The 14734-nt window shown below is 43.4% G+C and overlaps 2 protein-coding genes across 2 annotated transcripts; one reads left to right on the plus strand and one right to left on the minus strand.

The window, feature by feature from the left end:
• Positions 854-1963, plus strand: LOC8060341 (E3 ubiquitin-protein ligase EL5). Its single transcript, XM_002455487.2, has one exon. It carries the CDS (start codon positions 1193-1195, stop codon positions 1778-1780), a length of 588 nt encoding a protein of 195 aa, XP_002455532.1. The 5' UTR covers positions 854-1192; the 3' UTR covers positions 1781-1963.
• On the minus strand, positions 7895-8589 carry LOC110433639 (zinc finger BED domain-containing protein DAYSLEEPER-like). The gene is made up of 4 exons (XM_021456141.1): positions 8480-8589; positions 8221-8403; positions 8075-8103; positions 7895-7968 (listed from the first exon to the last, which is right to left on the minus strand). The coding sequence occupies exons 1-4, from the start codon at positions 8587-8589 to the stop codon at positions 7895-7897; spliced, it is 396 nt and encodes a 131-aa protein (XP_021311816.1).

The raw sequence follows: 14734 nt of genomic DNA on the forward strand, positions 1-14734 counted from the left end.
GAAGCATCGCCGCCTCCCACTCGTTCTCTTCATGCACTCGCACTCCTATCTCTCGCCTTTCGCCGCCACCTCTCCCTCCCACCAGGCGCGCCCCGGTTCACTCACGGGACCGGATCCTTAGGCAAGGTAGGCACACTGCTAGCCAACACATCAGTGTCTACCTTGTCAAGTCTCAGCAACCTCCTCCTTCTCTACCCGTGCATTCCCTACTGCAGCAACGCCATGCACCTCAACACCACGGTAGCGCACCATGTCTCGGCTCCGCGTCCCTTTCACGACCTCCCAACAATGACGTCCTCCTCATAGCTTTCCGCGCGGCTCCCTCCATGGCTTCCTCCTCGCTCGCCACCGCCACCGACACCACGGCGACATCGCAGGCACCAGGGTTGACCTCTCCGCCCTTCTTAGTAGGCGTCTACACGCTGTAACCTGTGCTGTTGTTGGGAACAACGTCATCCTCATCACCACAATTGGGATGGAGGCAGAAAGAAAAGACACCATAGTTAGTAAACACCTGTTTAGCTAGAGGATCCAAATGGTCCCAACTAAACCTTAGCTAACTAAACTTAGCTAAAATTTAGGTGGGGTGGATAAGTGGATTCAAAGGGCCTTAGGCCAGTCTCAATGCATAGTTTCATGGCACAGTTACCAAGACTATAAACTAGGTAACCGAGCCACATGAGTTTTATGGGGATGAAATTCCTCTCTCATATGATGAAACTCCTTCATTTAATGACCCTGCCAAGTCAGTAATTTTGCTTATGTGGCACCCTATTTAATGTGCATGACACTCCTATAAAATATGCATTGAGACTGGCGTTAAACAGTTACAAAATGACAAAATGGGGCCGTAATCTCCTCTTCCCGTTCCATGCCGTAATACTCCCGTATCAAACAGCCAATTTACACCTGATATATGCCAAGCAGGTCCACTGTCCGGGAGCATTTATCTCTCTAGAGACTATTGGTCGCCACGCACTCGCCGCTATCTTCATGATTGCGTCTGTATCGCTCTCGTTGCTCCGTTCCTGTTCTTCCGCTGCCTCTCCCAACCTTTTATCATCGAATTCTTATTCTTCCTCGTCACTCGTCAGAGTTATTGTTCGTGACCACTTTTCTATGACACTCTGAGTGCTTGGTTACTGGTTCTGTAACTCGTCGGCCATCATCAGTTCACCACTCGCCAATCGTCATGTCAGGGCAGAGCTCAAGCTCCTATGGTGACACTGACCATGGCACGGACAGCGCATCCAGCAGCATCGGATGGGCACCACACGGCCGCGGCATGACGGCCTGCCTCATCGTCGTCAACGTCGTGCTCGTCGCCCTCGTCTACCTCTACTTCTGGAGGCTGTTCTCCCGCAAACGCGCCGGCGCGTCCTCCTCAGCCACTAACAACCCCGTGGACCACGACGACGATGACGACGCATCGTCCACCGCCTCGACGCCGCCATCCTCGCCTCCAACGTCCCAGGATCTGCACGACCGCCTCGTGGCGTCGCTGCCGACGTTCGTCGCGCGCTCCGGGTCCGGCGCCGGCGCCGAGTGCGCGGTGTGCATCGCGGAGCTGCGGGACGGCGACGAAGGGCGCGCGCTGCCGCGGTGCGGGCACCGGTTCCACGCGGCGTGCGTCGACGCTTGGCTGCGGCGGCGGCACACCACCTGCCCGCTCTGCCGGGCCAGCGTCGTCGTCGCCGGGGAGGAGGCGGGGCCCAAGGGCAGTGGCGTAACGGACACGACGACGGCCGCGGCTCTCGAGGATATGGACGCACCGGTCTAGTCATTACTGATTGATTTGTGTGGGAAGTGCTGAAATTAGGACGTCACGTAGCGGTCTTGGGTCAACGGAATTGTAATAAGGAAGCATTATCTTGTTTGGATGACTCCAAACCAGGAAACTGGTTATGCAAGCTTGGTTGGTAAGTTTTAAATTTATCCTATCACAGATATAAGTGTTTAATTTTGTCGTGACTCGTGAGTGAAAAGGACAAACAAACTTTATCTTATAATATCACTAAAAATATGCTATCTTATATTTAAAAAATTTAGTATATATTCTTGCTCCTCTGATCCTATTTTAGGCCTTGTTTAGTTCCGAAAAATTTTGGGAAATCGATACTGTAGCACTTTCGTTTGTATTTGACAAATATTATCTAATTATAGACTAACTAGGCTCAAAAGATTCGTCTCGTCAATTTCGACCAAACTGTACAATTAGTTTTTATTTTCATCTATATTTAATACTTCATGCATGCGTCTAAAGATTCGATGTGACGGGGAATGTGAAAAATTTTGCAAAAATTTCTGGGAACTAAACAAGGCCTTAGAGCAACTCTAAGAATTTGACTAAGGCCTGTTTAGATTTGAAATTTTTTGGCCTAAAGAGAAAATTTTTTGTAGAATTGGGGTCTGAGAACTAAACGGGGTCAAAAAAATTTAGGACCAAAATTTTAGGCTGCAACTGTACACGCATTCTCATGGAAACCCACCAATGACAACTTAAGCTGCATGCAGTTGCAGTTGTCATTGATGGGCTTCGATGGGAGTGCGTGCACAGTTGCAGCTCAAAATTTTGGCCCCAAAATTTTTTAGCCCCGTTTAGTTCTTAGGCCCCAATTCCACAAAAATTTTGTTCTTTGGACCAAAAAATTTCAAATCTAAACAGGCTCTAAAATTAGTAGCGAAATTCTATTGTTCAGACATTTTGTAAAATAGAAAAAAAGAAGAAATCCACAGTAGCCTTTCTATTTTACAAAACCAAATAGCACATCTGCTGGAGCCTACTTTTTACTATGAAAAATTTAAAACAGCCTTCACAATAAGAATAACTAAACTTTTGGAGTTGATCTAACTATTATATGAGAAGCGTGCTGGTCAAACCTTCTTAAGTTTGACCGGTTTATAAAAAAAATATTAACAATATTTGTATCTCTAGATAAGTTTACTAGATTCAACTGTGTATCTATAGATATTAATTATATTTTATAAATATTAATATTTTTATATACATTTGATTAAAATTGAGTATGTTTGATTTCTCGAAAAGCGACAACGACAGAGGAAAAGGTTCGCTTGTCTTATCAGCCGTACTTTTTCTGTCAGACAACAGTGTTTTTTTCTCACGATAAATCAACGAACAGTATTTTCAGCTATGACTTTTCAGACTAGCGAACAAAGTTGCTTTGACTTTTTTTTCTATACTAGTTTTGCCTTTGATCTAATCTAACATCTATATCTTTGGACATTAGTTTTTATTAATTCTCATAGTTTAAGGACAAATTCCTTGTAGTGAATCTTTTCTTAAACCATAGATTTTATAATGCTAAACAATACGAATTTTGAGAGCAATAACGCCTTCGTCAAACGAAGGAGTTTATGAAAGCATTTTTAAATGATGAATCAAATAGTGTCAATAATACCCTCATTTGTTCAAAATTAGAAGGTGTTTTGTCTTTTCTGGATATATTGTTTTTTACTATATATCTAAGGCATAGTTTTCATCAATATTTATCGAGATGCATTTTAGGGCTATTTGTTGCACTAGATGCAAAAAAATAGGCTCTCAAAAATAGGAGGGGCCATCACATCAAAAGTGTAGGAGCCCTGATTTGAGGGCTCTTTCTGAAGTTGCTCTTAGATTCAAGTTTTTTGGTTGGTTATGGACTCGTGGATATAGTGAATAGCGAGTTCAGATAGATTATTTGCATAATTTAACAAAGCGGTACAAATCCTATGGTTAGAAAACATGAAACATCTTAGGGCATGTGGTGACGGGGAGCCCGCAAATGTCATGAGTGCCACAAGGAAAGTGTGACATGGAGAGTTAGACTTGGGATGTGAAGAGTTGTATTCAATTTATAGAATCTGTTTTAGTTAATCTTTTTTAAGATTGACTAACTTTATAGAAAATAGTAGCAACATCTATCACACAAATGAACACTTTATAAAAATATATTATATAATAAATCTAATGATGCTAATTTCATAGCCTAAATCTTAATAATTTTATTTTAGAAATTTAGTTAAAGTTTAAAAAATTTGACTTAAGATAACTCTAGTAATCTATTTATTCATGAACAGAAGGAGTATATTTAACCTTACCTATTAGACTGGTCTTTTGAGTTAAGCCAAGCTTCAATATTTTAGTGTGTTCGGCCAAATGTGCTACGCGCTCTCGGTGGAGGGTCCCTTAGCCTATCTCGTTTATCTATATCTATATCTATATACTCTTAAAGCTAAATTCTACTAGATGATTTTTCTCTTCATACAAGATGTCCACCATTCCACACTTAATCCATGCCATCTCTTATTAATTAAAAAATATCCATATCATCTATATTATGTGCAATGCTTTTAATTAATCTTTAATATATTAACATGCAAGTCATTACATACGTTATTTATCCCATCATCTATTCCTTTGTAACATAATGACATATTCTATTAGTTTTTTTTCTATTAGCTTACCCTTTTTTACTAGTTCTAATACAATAAAATATCATATAGTAATGTTATGCGTATAATAGATTTATTTTTAGAAAAATCCCATGATAACTCACGGGGTATGCTTCTAGATTGCTACAAATTAAAGCATGGCATGTGGAGAAAAACACGGATCTTACAGATCAAATGGTGTTGAGAGTAAATTGAAGCAATTTTTTTTGTTGAGAGGGTTAAGTGCACTACTTGGAGTAGTAAAATAGATATATTTCTCTTTGAATCTACTCAAGTTAATTATATAGGAAAACGAGGTTCTTTAGCAAGATTACCATGGCCTAGGTTGGTTGCATGGAAGCATGAGGGTCAAATAACCAAAACATATGGTCTGTTGCATTAGGGATCTATATTCTCGTAAAAATATTCCATATTTATATTATTTTGATAATATTTTCTTTTGGTAAACTAGATTTAGATTCCCAAAGAATTTATTTTTTCTCTAAAAAGTCAGTATATATTTATTTGGGTAAACTTCAATCTAAATATAATTGATATAACTTATTTTAACTTTTTTTACTTATAAAGAATAACCAAGAAAAATACAATCACTAGTTCAGAAAAGAAAATAAACATAATTAGTCAAAACCACTCCTAGACCGTTTCACGTACGTAGGCAAGAAAATGAAAATCTCTGTCCAAAAGATTCACCATAGGTCGCCTTATTATCAATAGGTATGTCGTCCTAGCATTGAAAGAACAATATATGTGTTTAGTAGGGATCTAGATTCTCCTAGAAACATTTTAGATCTAGATTTTCTCTAGAAAATTGAAACTATTTGGTTATTGATCAAAATCTCCTTGAAATGAACTAGAAACGCCTATTTGAGTGATTCTCATTCCTAATTCCCTAGGTGTTCCATGGAGAATCACTTCGCTAGATAAAGGCTTTGATAGGGATTTGGGAGATCCACTTAAAAGTCCAAAACCTTTGTAGCACCCAAATGCATGGTAAATCCATAAAAATATGAACGCCCATGTCAAATCTAAAACTTGAACTTGTGTGGACATGTTCTATCACGAGGAATAGACGAACTTCTTGGGTTCTCAATTTTTACCCATACACACATAAGGACTTAGTTTAGATATACTTGTATTCATCTCAATTCATTATTATATCTTGAAGTAGATCATGGTGAATTTAATTTAATATTGACTTTAATCTAGTCCTACATATAGATTGAGGTCGATATAAGTACATCCAAACATGTTCTAATTCAAATGATCTACTCCATCCGTCCCAAAAAAAACTATCGTTGTCGCTTCTCGAGAAATACCTTTGATTAAATATATATTAAAAATATTGATATTTATATTACATAATTAGTATCATTGGAAAGATCATTAATCTAGTTTTTTAACAAATTTATTTAGAGATATAAATATTGTATGTATTTTCTACAAATCAAGTTAATTTGAGATACGAAAACAAAAAACGATACTTAATTTGGGACAGAGAGAGTAGGGGTGAAGGTATCCTTTTTGCAACTTCTTTAAAAACGAATATTTATCCTTTGTTCTATGGCGAAGCGATTAATAAAAAGAGAGAGAGAAAACTCTTTGATAGTCGTGGCTCAAATTATTCGTGTCATCCGGACCTTGTTTTCACAGCTTAAAAAGACAGAGCACATACAAGCAGCCTCGATCTGGAGTTTTTTTGTTAGACATGTCATGACCCACGGTACATGAACGAAGATAGTAGAGGCTTTTATTTGTATGGCATTATAAAAATTAGTAATTATATATAAGATATTAAAAAAGTTGAACTTTCACAGGTGCTACTGCTCTAAACTTTTTTTGTCCTTCATACAATTTCCATCAGATTTAGCTCTAACGGTGTCAAACCGCGTGAAAAGTCAAAAATATCCTCAAGGCTAAATATGTTATTATTTTTTTAAACATTTCGATAATATTTATAAATTTTGTATAAAAATTATTTTTATTGAATTTCATAAAAAAAATATAGAGAAACGCTATACATCAACCGACTGTTTTAGGTGATTGTGCTTCTATCAACCGATTTTTTAGCCTTTCGATGACATCCACCCAACATCCTTGCCGTCCGATGGCTAGACCTCCCGACTCCGCACACTCGGCGTCTCTATTCCCTTGAACCCCTCTCGATCCTGAGTCCCGACGAGTGCGCGACCGACGCAGGCTGCCGTCTTCCTTCCCGTCCTCGACGCCTGGCCCCCGCTCCACCCCACCGGCCTCCCCGCGGCGGCGCGGCCCTGCCTAGCTGCTAGCTCGCCAGCTCGTCAGGCGCCAGATCTCGACGTGCACCACGCCAACGCCGTCCTTGGACGCCCAGATCTCTCTTCCTTCCGCGATTTGCAAAGATTTGTATTTTTTAAAAAAATTTGGCAACAATTTGTGAATAATTGATGATAGTTATAAATAATTTGACATATATTTCTCTGATATCTGCAATTTATAGAAATAATTTATATTTTTTGAAAAATTTGATGTTATCCTCAAATTACACCATTGTATACCTTAAATTACACTAAAGATATCAGGTAAATATAGTAGTAAGACAATGTAAATATATTTATAAGACAGTGTAAATGTATAGGAAAAATTCAGTTGATAGGAGTAAACAAAACAACTGAATATCATCTAGATAGACCCAAAATATATGATTTGATATGATTAATATGTCTTAGAAAAAAAATATTTTTTATACAAAATTAAATGAAAATATTTTTATATAAATATTGTAGACCTTGACGAGATATACAACTTTCTAGTTTTGAGTTTTTTCATTTGAGATCGTTAAGATGCTTAAAAAATTAATTGGACACTTAGACACGAGGGTATTATTAACTTTTTATACCTGCAGTTTAACACTATTAGAGTCAAATTTGACGGAAGTGACGTAGAGGCTAAAAGAGTTCAGAACAGTGGCATCTGTAAGAGCTTAACTTTTTTAATAGCTTATAGGTATTAACTTTTTTAATAGCCTATAGGTAATTATTAACTATTATAATAATATACATATAAAAACCTCAAGATAATACTATGTCAAATTAATTACGAAGCCCGAAATCCAGACAGGATCGGACGGGGTGTGCTGTGACTAAAGATGGCAACGAGCAATTCCCCGTTGGAGAATAAGCCACCATCCCCGTCCCCGCGGAGGGGAATTTTCCCCATCCCCGTCCCCGTGAACAACCACGGGGAGCACTCTGGCACCATCCCCGATCCCGATCCCATCCCCGCATACAACAAGGTTCACAGATTCATTTAGACATATAAATCTAGTAGTAAGGTTCAAAATTCCTAAAAGATCATAGATTCATAAATCATGCATGTCTCATACAGACCAACAACTTGAGATCTACAAGCAACATAGGTGTCCAAAACTCCAGCATCCAGCATTCCAGCACATACACATAGGTCACAGGCTCACAGCCTCACAGGCACATACAAAGAACAACAACATAGGTGTCCACCATACAAGATAAGCATATGCTACACAGCAGCACAAAAGAGAACATAGTAGTCCAACACTCCAGCTCCAGTTGACCATCATGATGTCCAAACTTGACAAAAGAATAACTCCAACTCCAAAACTCACAGGTGTGTGGAGCGGGCACATATATGAACCTACAACAATAATCAAATTTAAATGACAGCATGAAGGTCTAAATGACACCACAACAGTAAGATGTAAAATTAAATGACAGCAGCAATAATCAAATTTAAATGACAACAACAAGGTACCTCATGATTATGTTTCGAAGTGTCCATGAATCATCAATGAAATGTGCTGTGATTGCCATGTATCCCCTCCTTTGGTTGTCAGAAGTCCACATATCTGTGGTAATAGCCACCCTTGACTTAGATCCAGCCATGTATTCTAAGGCCTTCTTCCTTTCTTCCTTATATGCATCCACTATGTCCTTCCTAAAAACATTTAAAAGTTAGTTGGCTGAAGTATTACCATGTAAAACCACAAAAATAAATATACAACCAGTAGTACCTAATAGTGTTTCGTGTCACCATCTTGAATAATGGCTGAAGTGCACTCACAAATCTTCTAAAACCAGTGTGGTCAACCATAGATAAGGGATACTCATGTAGTATGATCATGGCAACAAGTTTTTTCCTAGCTACTTCTGGATCAAATGTGTAATTTCCCACAGATACTTTTCCTCCCTCCTCAGAACTAAACCTCAAAGCAGATGGTGCAAGACTCTTGTTTTGTCCCATCAGTTTGATCTTCTTCAATGTGCAGATTTTTAAATGGTCATGGAGATGGGTTGTTCCATTCGTGCTATTCCCCCCTAGCTGCTTGTGGCAGTGAAGGCATTGAGCCCTCACAACTGAAAGGTCCTAGTATGGCTAGAGGGGGGTGAATAGCCTATTTAAAAATTCTACAAACTCACTAGAGCAAGAGGTTAGTCAATAACAAAGCGAAGCTTTTTGCTCTAGCTCTAACTGGGTGTTTGCAAGCCACCTATCCAACAATTCTAGTTGATATAATCACTAGGCACACAAGAGCTATGTCACTACTTACACTAGAAAGCTACCTAAAGTTTCTATACAAGTAAGTAAGCTACTCTAGTTTGCGGGAATGTAAAAGAGATGGTTTGAACTTTATACCGCCGCGTAGAGGGGATGAACCAATCAATAATACGAAGTCCGATCACCGGGAGAAATCCAATGAACAATCACAAAGGAGACACATAATTTTTCTCCCGAGGTTCACGTGCTTGCCGGCACGCTACGTCCCCGTTGTGTCGACCAACACTTGGTGGTTCGGTGGCTAAGAGATGTAGCACGAACCTCGTCCTCACTAGGACACCACAAGAACCTACCCACAAGTGAGGTAACTCAATGACACGAGCAATCCACTAGAGTTACCTTTCGGCTCTCCGTCGGGGAAGGTACAAGACCCCTCACAATCACCGGGAGATGGCCACGAACAATCACCAACTCGTGCCAAAGCTCCTCCGCTGCTCCAAGCCGTCTAGGTGGCGGCAACCACCAAGAGTAACAAGAAAACCGCAGTCAAAACGATCACCAAGTGCCACTAGATGCAATCACTCAAGCAAATGCACTTGAAATCACTCCCAATCTCACAAAGATGAATAATCTATGAAGGAGATGAGTGGGAGGTGTTTGCTTAGGCTCACAAGGATGTCAAGTATGTTAGAATGCCAAGGGAGTGAGCCCCAAGCCGGCCAAACACGTATTTATAGCCCCTCAAACAAATAGAGCTGTTGGCTCTTTCACTGGGCGAAAAACGGGGTCACCAGACGCTCTGAAAGGGGCACCAGACGCTCAACACCTGCGTTTGGTTCTCCAACGTCAGCCGCGTGTCTGAAACTAACGGTAACCTGTAGAGCACCGGTGTGGGGGTATAAACCCCTATACCCTCATGGGCCTATATGGGCCGCACCATCAGTGGTGGCTCGGCCCACAGGATGAAGACGTGCGGCGCGCGACTGGTCGGCGTGCACCGCAAGGCTACAAGATTTTGTACCAAATAGGATACTTTACTTGTAACTCTGTCCCTTCACGATATATAAGGAGGGGCAGGGGTCCCCTAGAGGACAGATCATACATCAGATCATATTCCCTCAACACAAATCAATACAACCAGACGCAGGACGTAGGTATTACGCCAACTCGGCGGCCGAACCTGGATAAAAAGCTTGTCCGTGTCTTGCGTCACCATCGAGTTCGTAGTTTGCGCACCATCTACCGATAAACTACTACCGTGGGTATACCCCAAGGTAGACTGCCGACTAGCTTTCGTCGACAGTGGCGCGCCAGGTAGGGGGTGTGCGTACAGCTCTCCCGACGAACAAGATGGCCATCATCCCCGACTTCGCGGCCATGGCGGGCGACTTCACGTTCACCGTCAGCTTCAACAACTTCACCGCCATGACCACGGAGGAGGTGTAGATCCGATCTGCGCCAACCACTTCTTCATCGACGTCGGCGGCGGCTTCAACCACGCTGGCTACGACTCCGACTACTCCAGCAACGTCTCCGACCACGCCGACAACGCGTCACCCGCTTCCCTGCTACAAAGAGAGACAGATCGACAACACCGACCTGCTCGGGCCATCGACCAAATTCATTAGCCTACTTGCTCTGACCACCAGTCGCAATAATAATCGCCGCGAAGAACGACGCTACGACAACAACGACCACCGTCATGACAAGTCGAAAAGCTCGAAGGCCGGACAATTTTGTCGTCACTAACTAGACTTTCATCCAAAGATAAGTACACTTCTAATATCTTATTTATTTTTGGCATAATATTTTTTATCATTCAAAAAAAAACTTTTTATTTAGCCACACTAGTTTTTTCTCCTACGCGAGCTTTCCAGAGCCGGTACTGTCTCCGACTCCTCCCTACACGTGCACGAGATCCGCCCTCTGCGTTCCGGGTGGTCGGCAGTAGCTCTCTGGCGAGGCTGACAATCCCACGCGTGTCTAGGTTCCGCACCTCATGCTGATTGTTGGCTAGACCAGAGCTTGTACAAGCTCTAGGATGAATTAACTACTTGTGCTAATTTTATAACAAAAAATCTAAAACTTATCTCAGTACTGATCTTTATCTAAAGTTTATTTATACATCATGTACTACCTATTCTTTATATTTATTTTTCAGGGGTTTGGCCCAGTCGACAAGCTACGCTCGGGGACTCGTCGACTATTCCCTACGTTGTGCCCGCGGACTGCTCCGACCACCGAGCACGTTTACGTTCCCAACCACGCTCGGGGACTTGTCGACTACTCTCTATGCTGTGCTCGAAGACTGTGCCGACCACCGAGCACGTTTACGTTCCCAACCACGCTCGGGGACTTGTCCACCGGTCCCTACGCCGTGCTCGGGGACTGTGCCGACCACCGAGCACTATACGCTCGGGGACTGGTCGACCAGCTCACCAATTTAAGAACTTGGGGACTGCACCGACCACCGAGCACTATACGCTCGGGGACTGGTCGACCAGCCCACCAATTTAAGAACTTGGGGACTGCACCGACCACCGAGCACTATACGCTCGGGGACTGGTCGACCAGCCCACCAATTTGAGAATTCGGGGACTGTACCGACCACCGAGCGTTATATGCTCGGAGACTGGTCGATTAGTCTATTCAATTGCAGACGGACTGGTAAATTCAATTTTTTAGACCTTGCTACAAGGCTCATACTTCGCCTTCCAGCAAGCTCGGGGACTACATCGGTACGATGCATCTGGCGATGCATCTCAGTTTCAGAATTTCTTTGAGGACTTTTCTTTTGACCCTGGCACCACGTGCCTACGTCACCTACTACCAGGCTCGGGGACTAAGTGGGCACACTTCACCTTGCGGTGAATATGCTTGCTTTTTTGAGGTCTATACTTTTCAGAAAAGTAAAGTGGGCACACTTCACCAGGAAAGAAATCTTTTTTAATTAAGAGCACCATGCATTCTTCGAACAACCTGCTTCTTCGATGTCAATGTTGATCAACTGTCTTTGGAGTTGGTCAAAATACCGTTGCAACTGTTTGGGCGACTTTCCTACTTATTGAAGACGTCAAGCCTCACTGATCGAAGAAGCTCAAGACGGCGTGTTACATCACAATACATGGTGCTCGGGGACTAGCTGTGGGGGTATAAACCCCTATACCCTCATGGGCCTATATGGGCCGCACCATCAGAGGTGGCTCGGCCCACAGGATGAAGACGTGCGGCGCGCGACTGGTCGGCGTGCACCGCAAGGCTACAAGATTTTGTACCAAATAGGATACTTTACTTGTAACTCTATCCCTTCACGATATATAAGGAGGGGCAGGGGTCCCCTAGAGGACAGATCATACATCAGATCATATTCCCTCAACACAAATCAATACAACCAGACGCAGGACGTAGGTATTACGCCAACTCGGCGGCCGAACCTGGATAAAAAGCTTGTCCGTGTCTTGCGTCACCATCGAGTTCGTAGTTTGCGCACCGTCTACCGATAAACTACTACCGTGGGTATACCCCAAGGTAGACTGCCGACTAGCTTTCGTCGCCAACCGGACGCTGAGCAAGTTAACACCGGACGCGTCCGGTGCACACCGGATCCGTGCGCAGAGAGCTCCGCAAACTCGCAGAGTCACTGGACGCGAGCCACCGGACGCACCCTGAGCGTCTGAAAGCCCTAAGTTTGGTTTTGGATAATTGATGAAACCCTAGTACTAACCTCTATGCTAAGTGTGTAGACTTGATGAGGTTGGTACATGCCAAGTGATGGAGCAAGTGATGATCATGGTGTGATGATGGTGATGACCACACGAAGATCAAATGCTCAACTTGGAAAAGAAGAAAGAGAAAAACAAAACCCTATGGAGATCAAGGCAAAGGTATTGCTTAGGGTTTTGGTTTTGGTGATCAAGACACCAAAGAGGGTGTGATCACATTTAGGATAGATAGCCGTACTATAAAGAGGGGAATTCTTTGGCTAAGCGGTTATCAAGTGCCACTAGGTGTCATTGTTCATGTGTATGCATTTAGAATCTAGTGAGCTAACTTAACTCCTTAGAAGAAAATGTTTGTGAAATTGCTAACACACGTGCACATGTTGGTTTACACGTTGTGGTGTTGGCACACTTTGAGAAGGAGGTGGAGTTTGAAGGGTAGAGAGAGGATGGGTTTCTCATTCGGCGCTTTTCGAGAAAATGAAGTGCATATTTTCTATTGCGCCGGTGAGAATTTGGAGAAGTCGCGGGAGTGTTTCCCGCTGAGAAAACACTCACCGGACGCTAGCTTCTGGAGCACCGGACGCTGAGTCTGAGCGTCCGGTGCAGACAGTGCTTGGCCCGGCTAGGGTAAGGCACCGGACGATAGGCACCGGACGCTGGCTTGAGCGTCCGGTGGTGCGCGTCCGGTGGGTGGGCGTTTTGCGACCCTCTCTGCGCATGGGTCCGGTGAGCACCGGACGCTACCGGTGCTTAGCGTCCGGTGACCCACAGGTTTGCGGAACTCTCTGCGCATGAGTCCGCTGTGCACCGGACGCGTCTGGTGCTAACTTGCTCAGCGTCCGGTGCACTGCAGGTGACCGTTAGACTCTGACACGAGCGTTTCAAAAGGCAACACGTGGCTGTTGTTGGAGCACCGGACGCAGGTGTTGAGCGTCCGGTGCCCCTTTAAGAGCGTCCGGTGACCCCGTATTTCGCCCAGTGAAAGAGCCAACGGCTCTATTTGTTTGAGGGGCTATAAATACGTGTTTGGCCAGCTTGGGGCTTACTCTCTTGGCATTCTAACATACTTGACATCCTTGTGAGCCTAAGCAAACACCTCCCACTCATCTCCTTCATAGATTATACATCTTTGTGAGATTGGGAGTAATTCCAAGTGCATTTGCTTGAGTGAGTGCATTTAGTGGCACTTGAGGATCGATTTGGCTGCGGTTTTCTTGTTACTCTTGGTGGTTGCCACCACCTAGACGGCTTGGAGCAGCGGAAGAGCATTGGCACGAGTTGGTGATTGTTCGTGGCCATCTCCCGGAGATTGTGAGGGGTCTTGTACCTTCCCCGGCGAAGAGCCGAAAGGTAACTCTAGTGGATTGCTTGTGTCATTGAGCTACCTCACTTGTGGGTAGGTTCTTGTGGTGTCCTAGTGAGGACGAGGTTCGTGCTACACCTCTTAGCCACCGAACCACCAAGTGTTGGTCGACACAACGGGGACGTAGCGTGCCGGCAAGCACGTGAACCTCGGGGGAAAAATTGTGTGTCTCCTTTGTGATTGTTCATTGGATTTCTCCCGGTGATTGGACTTCATATTATTGATTGGTTCATCCCCTCTACGCGGCGGTATAAAGATCAAACTATCTCTTTTTACATTCCCGTAAACTAGAGTAGCTTACTTTCTTGTATAGAAACTTTAGGTAGCTTTCTAGTGTAAGTAGTGACATAACTCTTGTGTGCCTAGTGATTATATCATCTAGAATTGTTGGATAGGTGGCTTGTAAACACTCCTTTAGAGCTAGAGCAAAAAGCTTCGCTTTGTTATTTACTAACCTCTCGCTCTAGTGAGTTTGTAGATTTTTAAATAGGCTATTCACCCCCCCTCTAGCCATATTAGGACCTTTCAGCGTCTGGTGCTCACCGGACTCATGCGCAGAGAGGGTCGCCAAACCACCCGCACACCGGACGCTAAGCACCGGACTCACTCCGGTGCATCCGGTGCACACCTGTGCAACTGACACCACACCGGACGCTCTGGACCAGCGTCCGGTGCTGCCAACACC

The sequence above is a fragment of the Sorghum bicolor genome, chromosome 3 (assembly GCF_000003195.3).
Source record: "Sorghum bicolor cultivar BTx623 chromosome 3, Sorghum_bicolor_NCBIv3, whole genome shotgun sequence".
In the NCBI taxonomy this organism is placed as follows: domain Eukaryota; kingdom Viridiplantae; phylum Streptophyta; class Magnoliopsida; order Poales; family Poaceae; genus Sorghum; species Sorghum bicolor.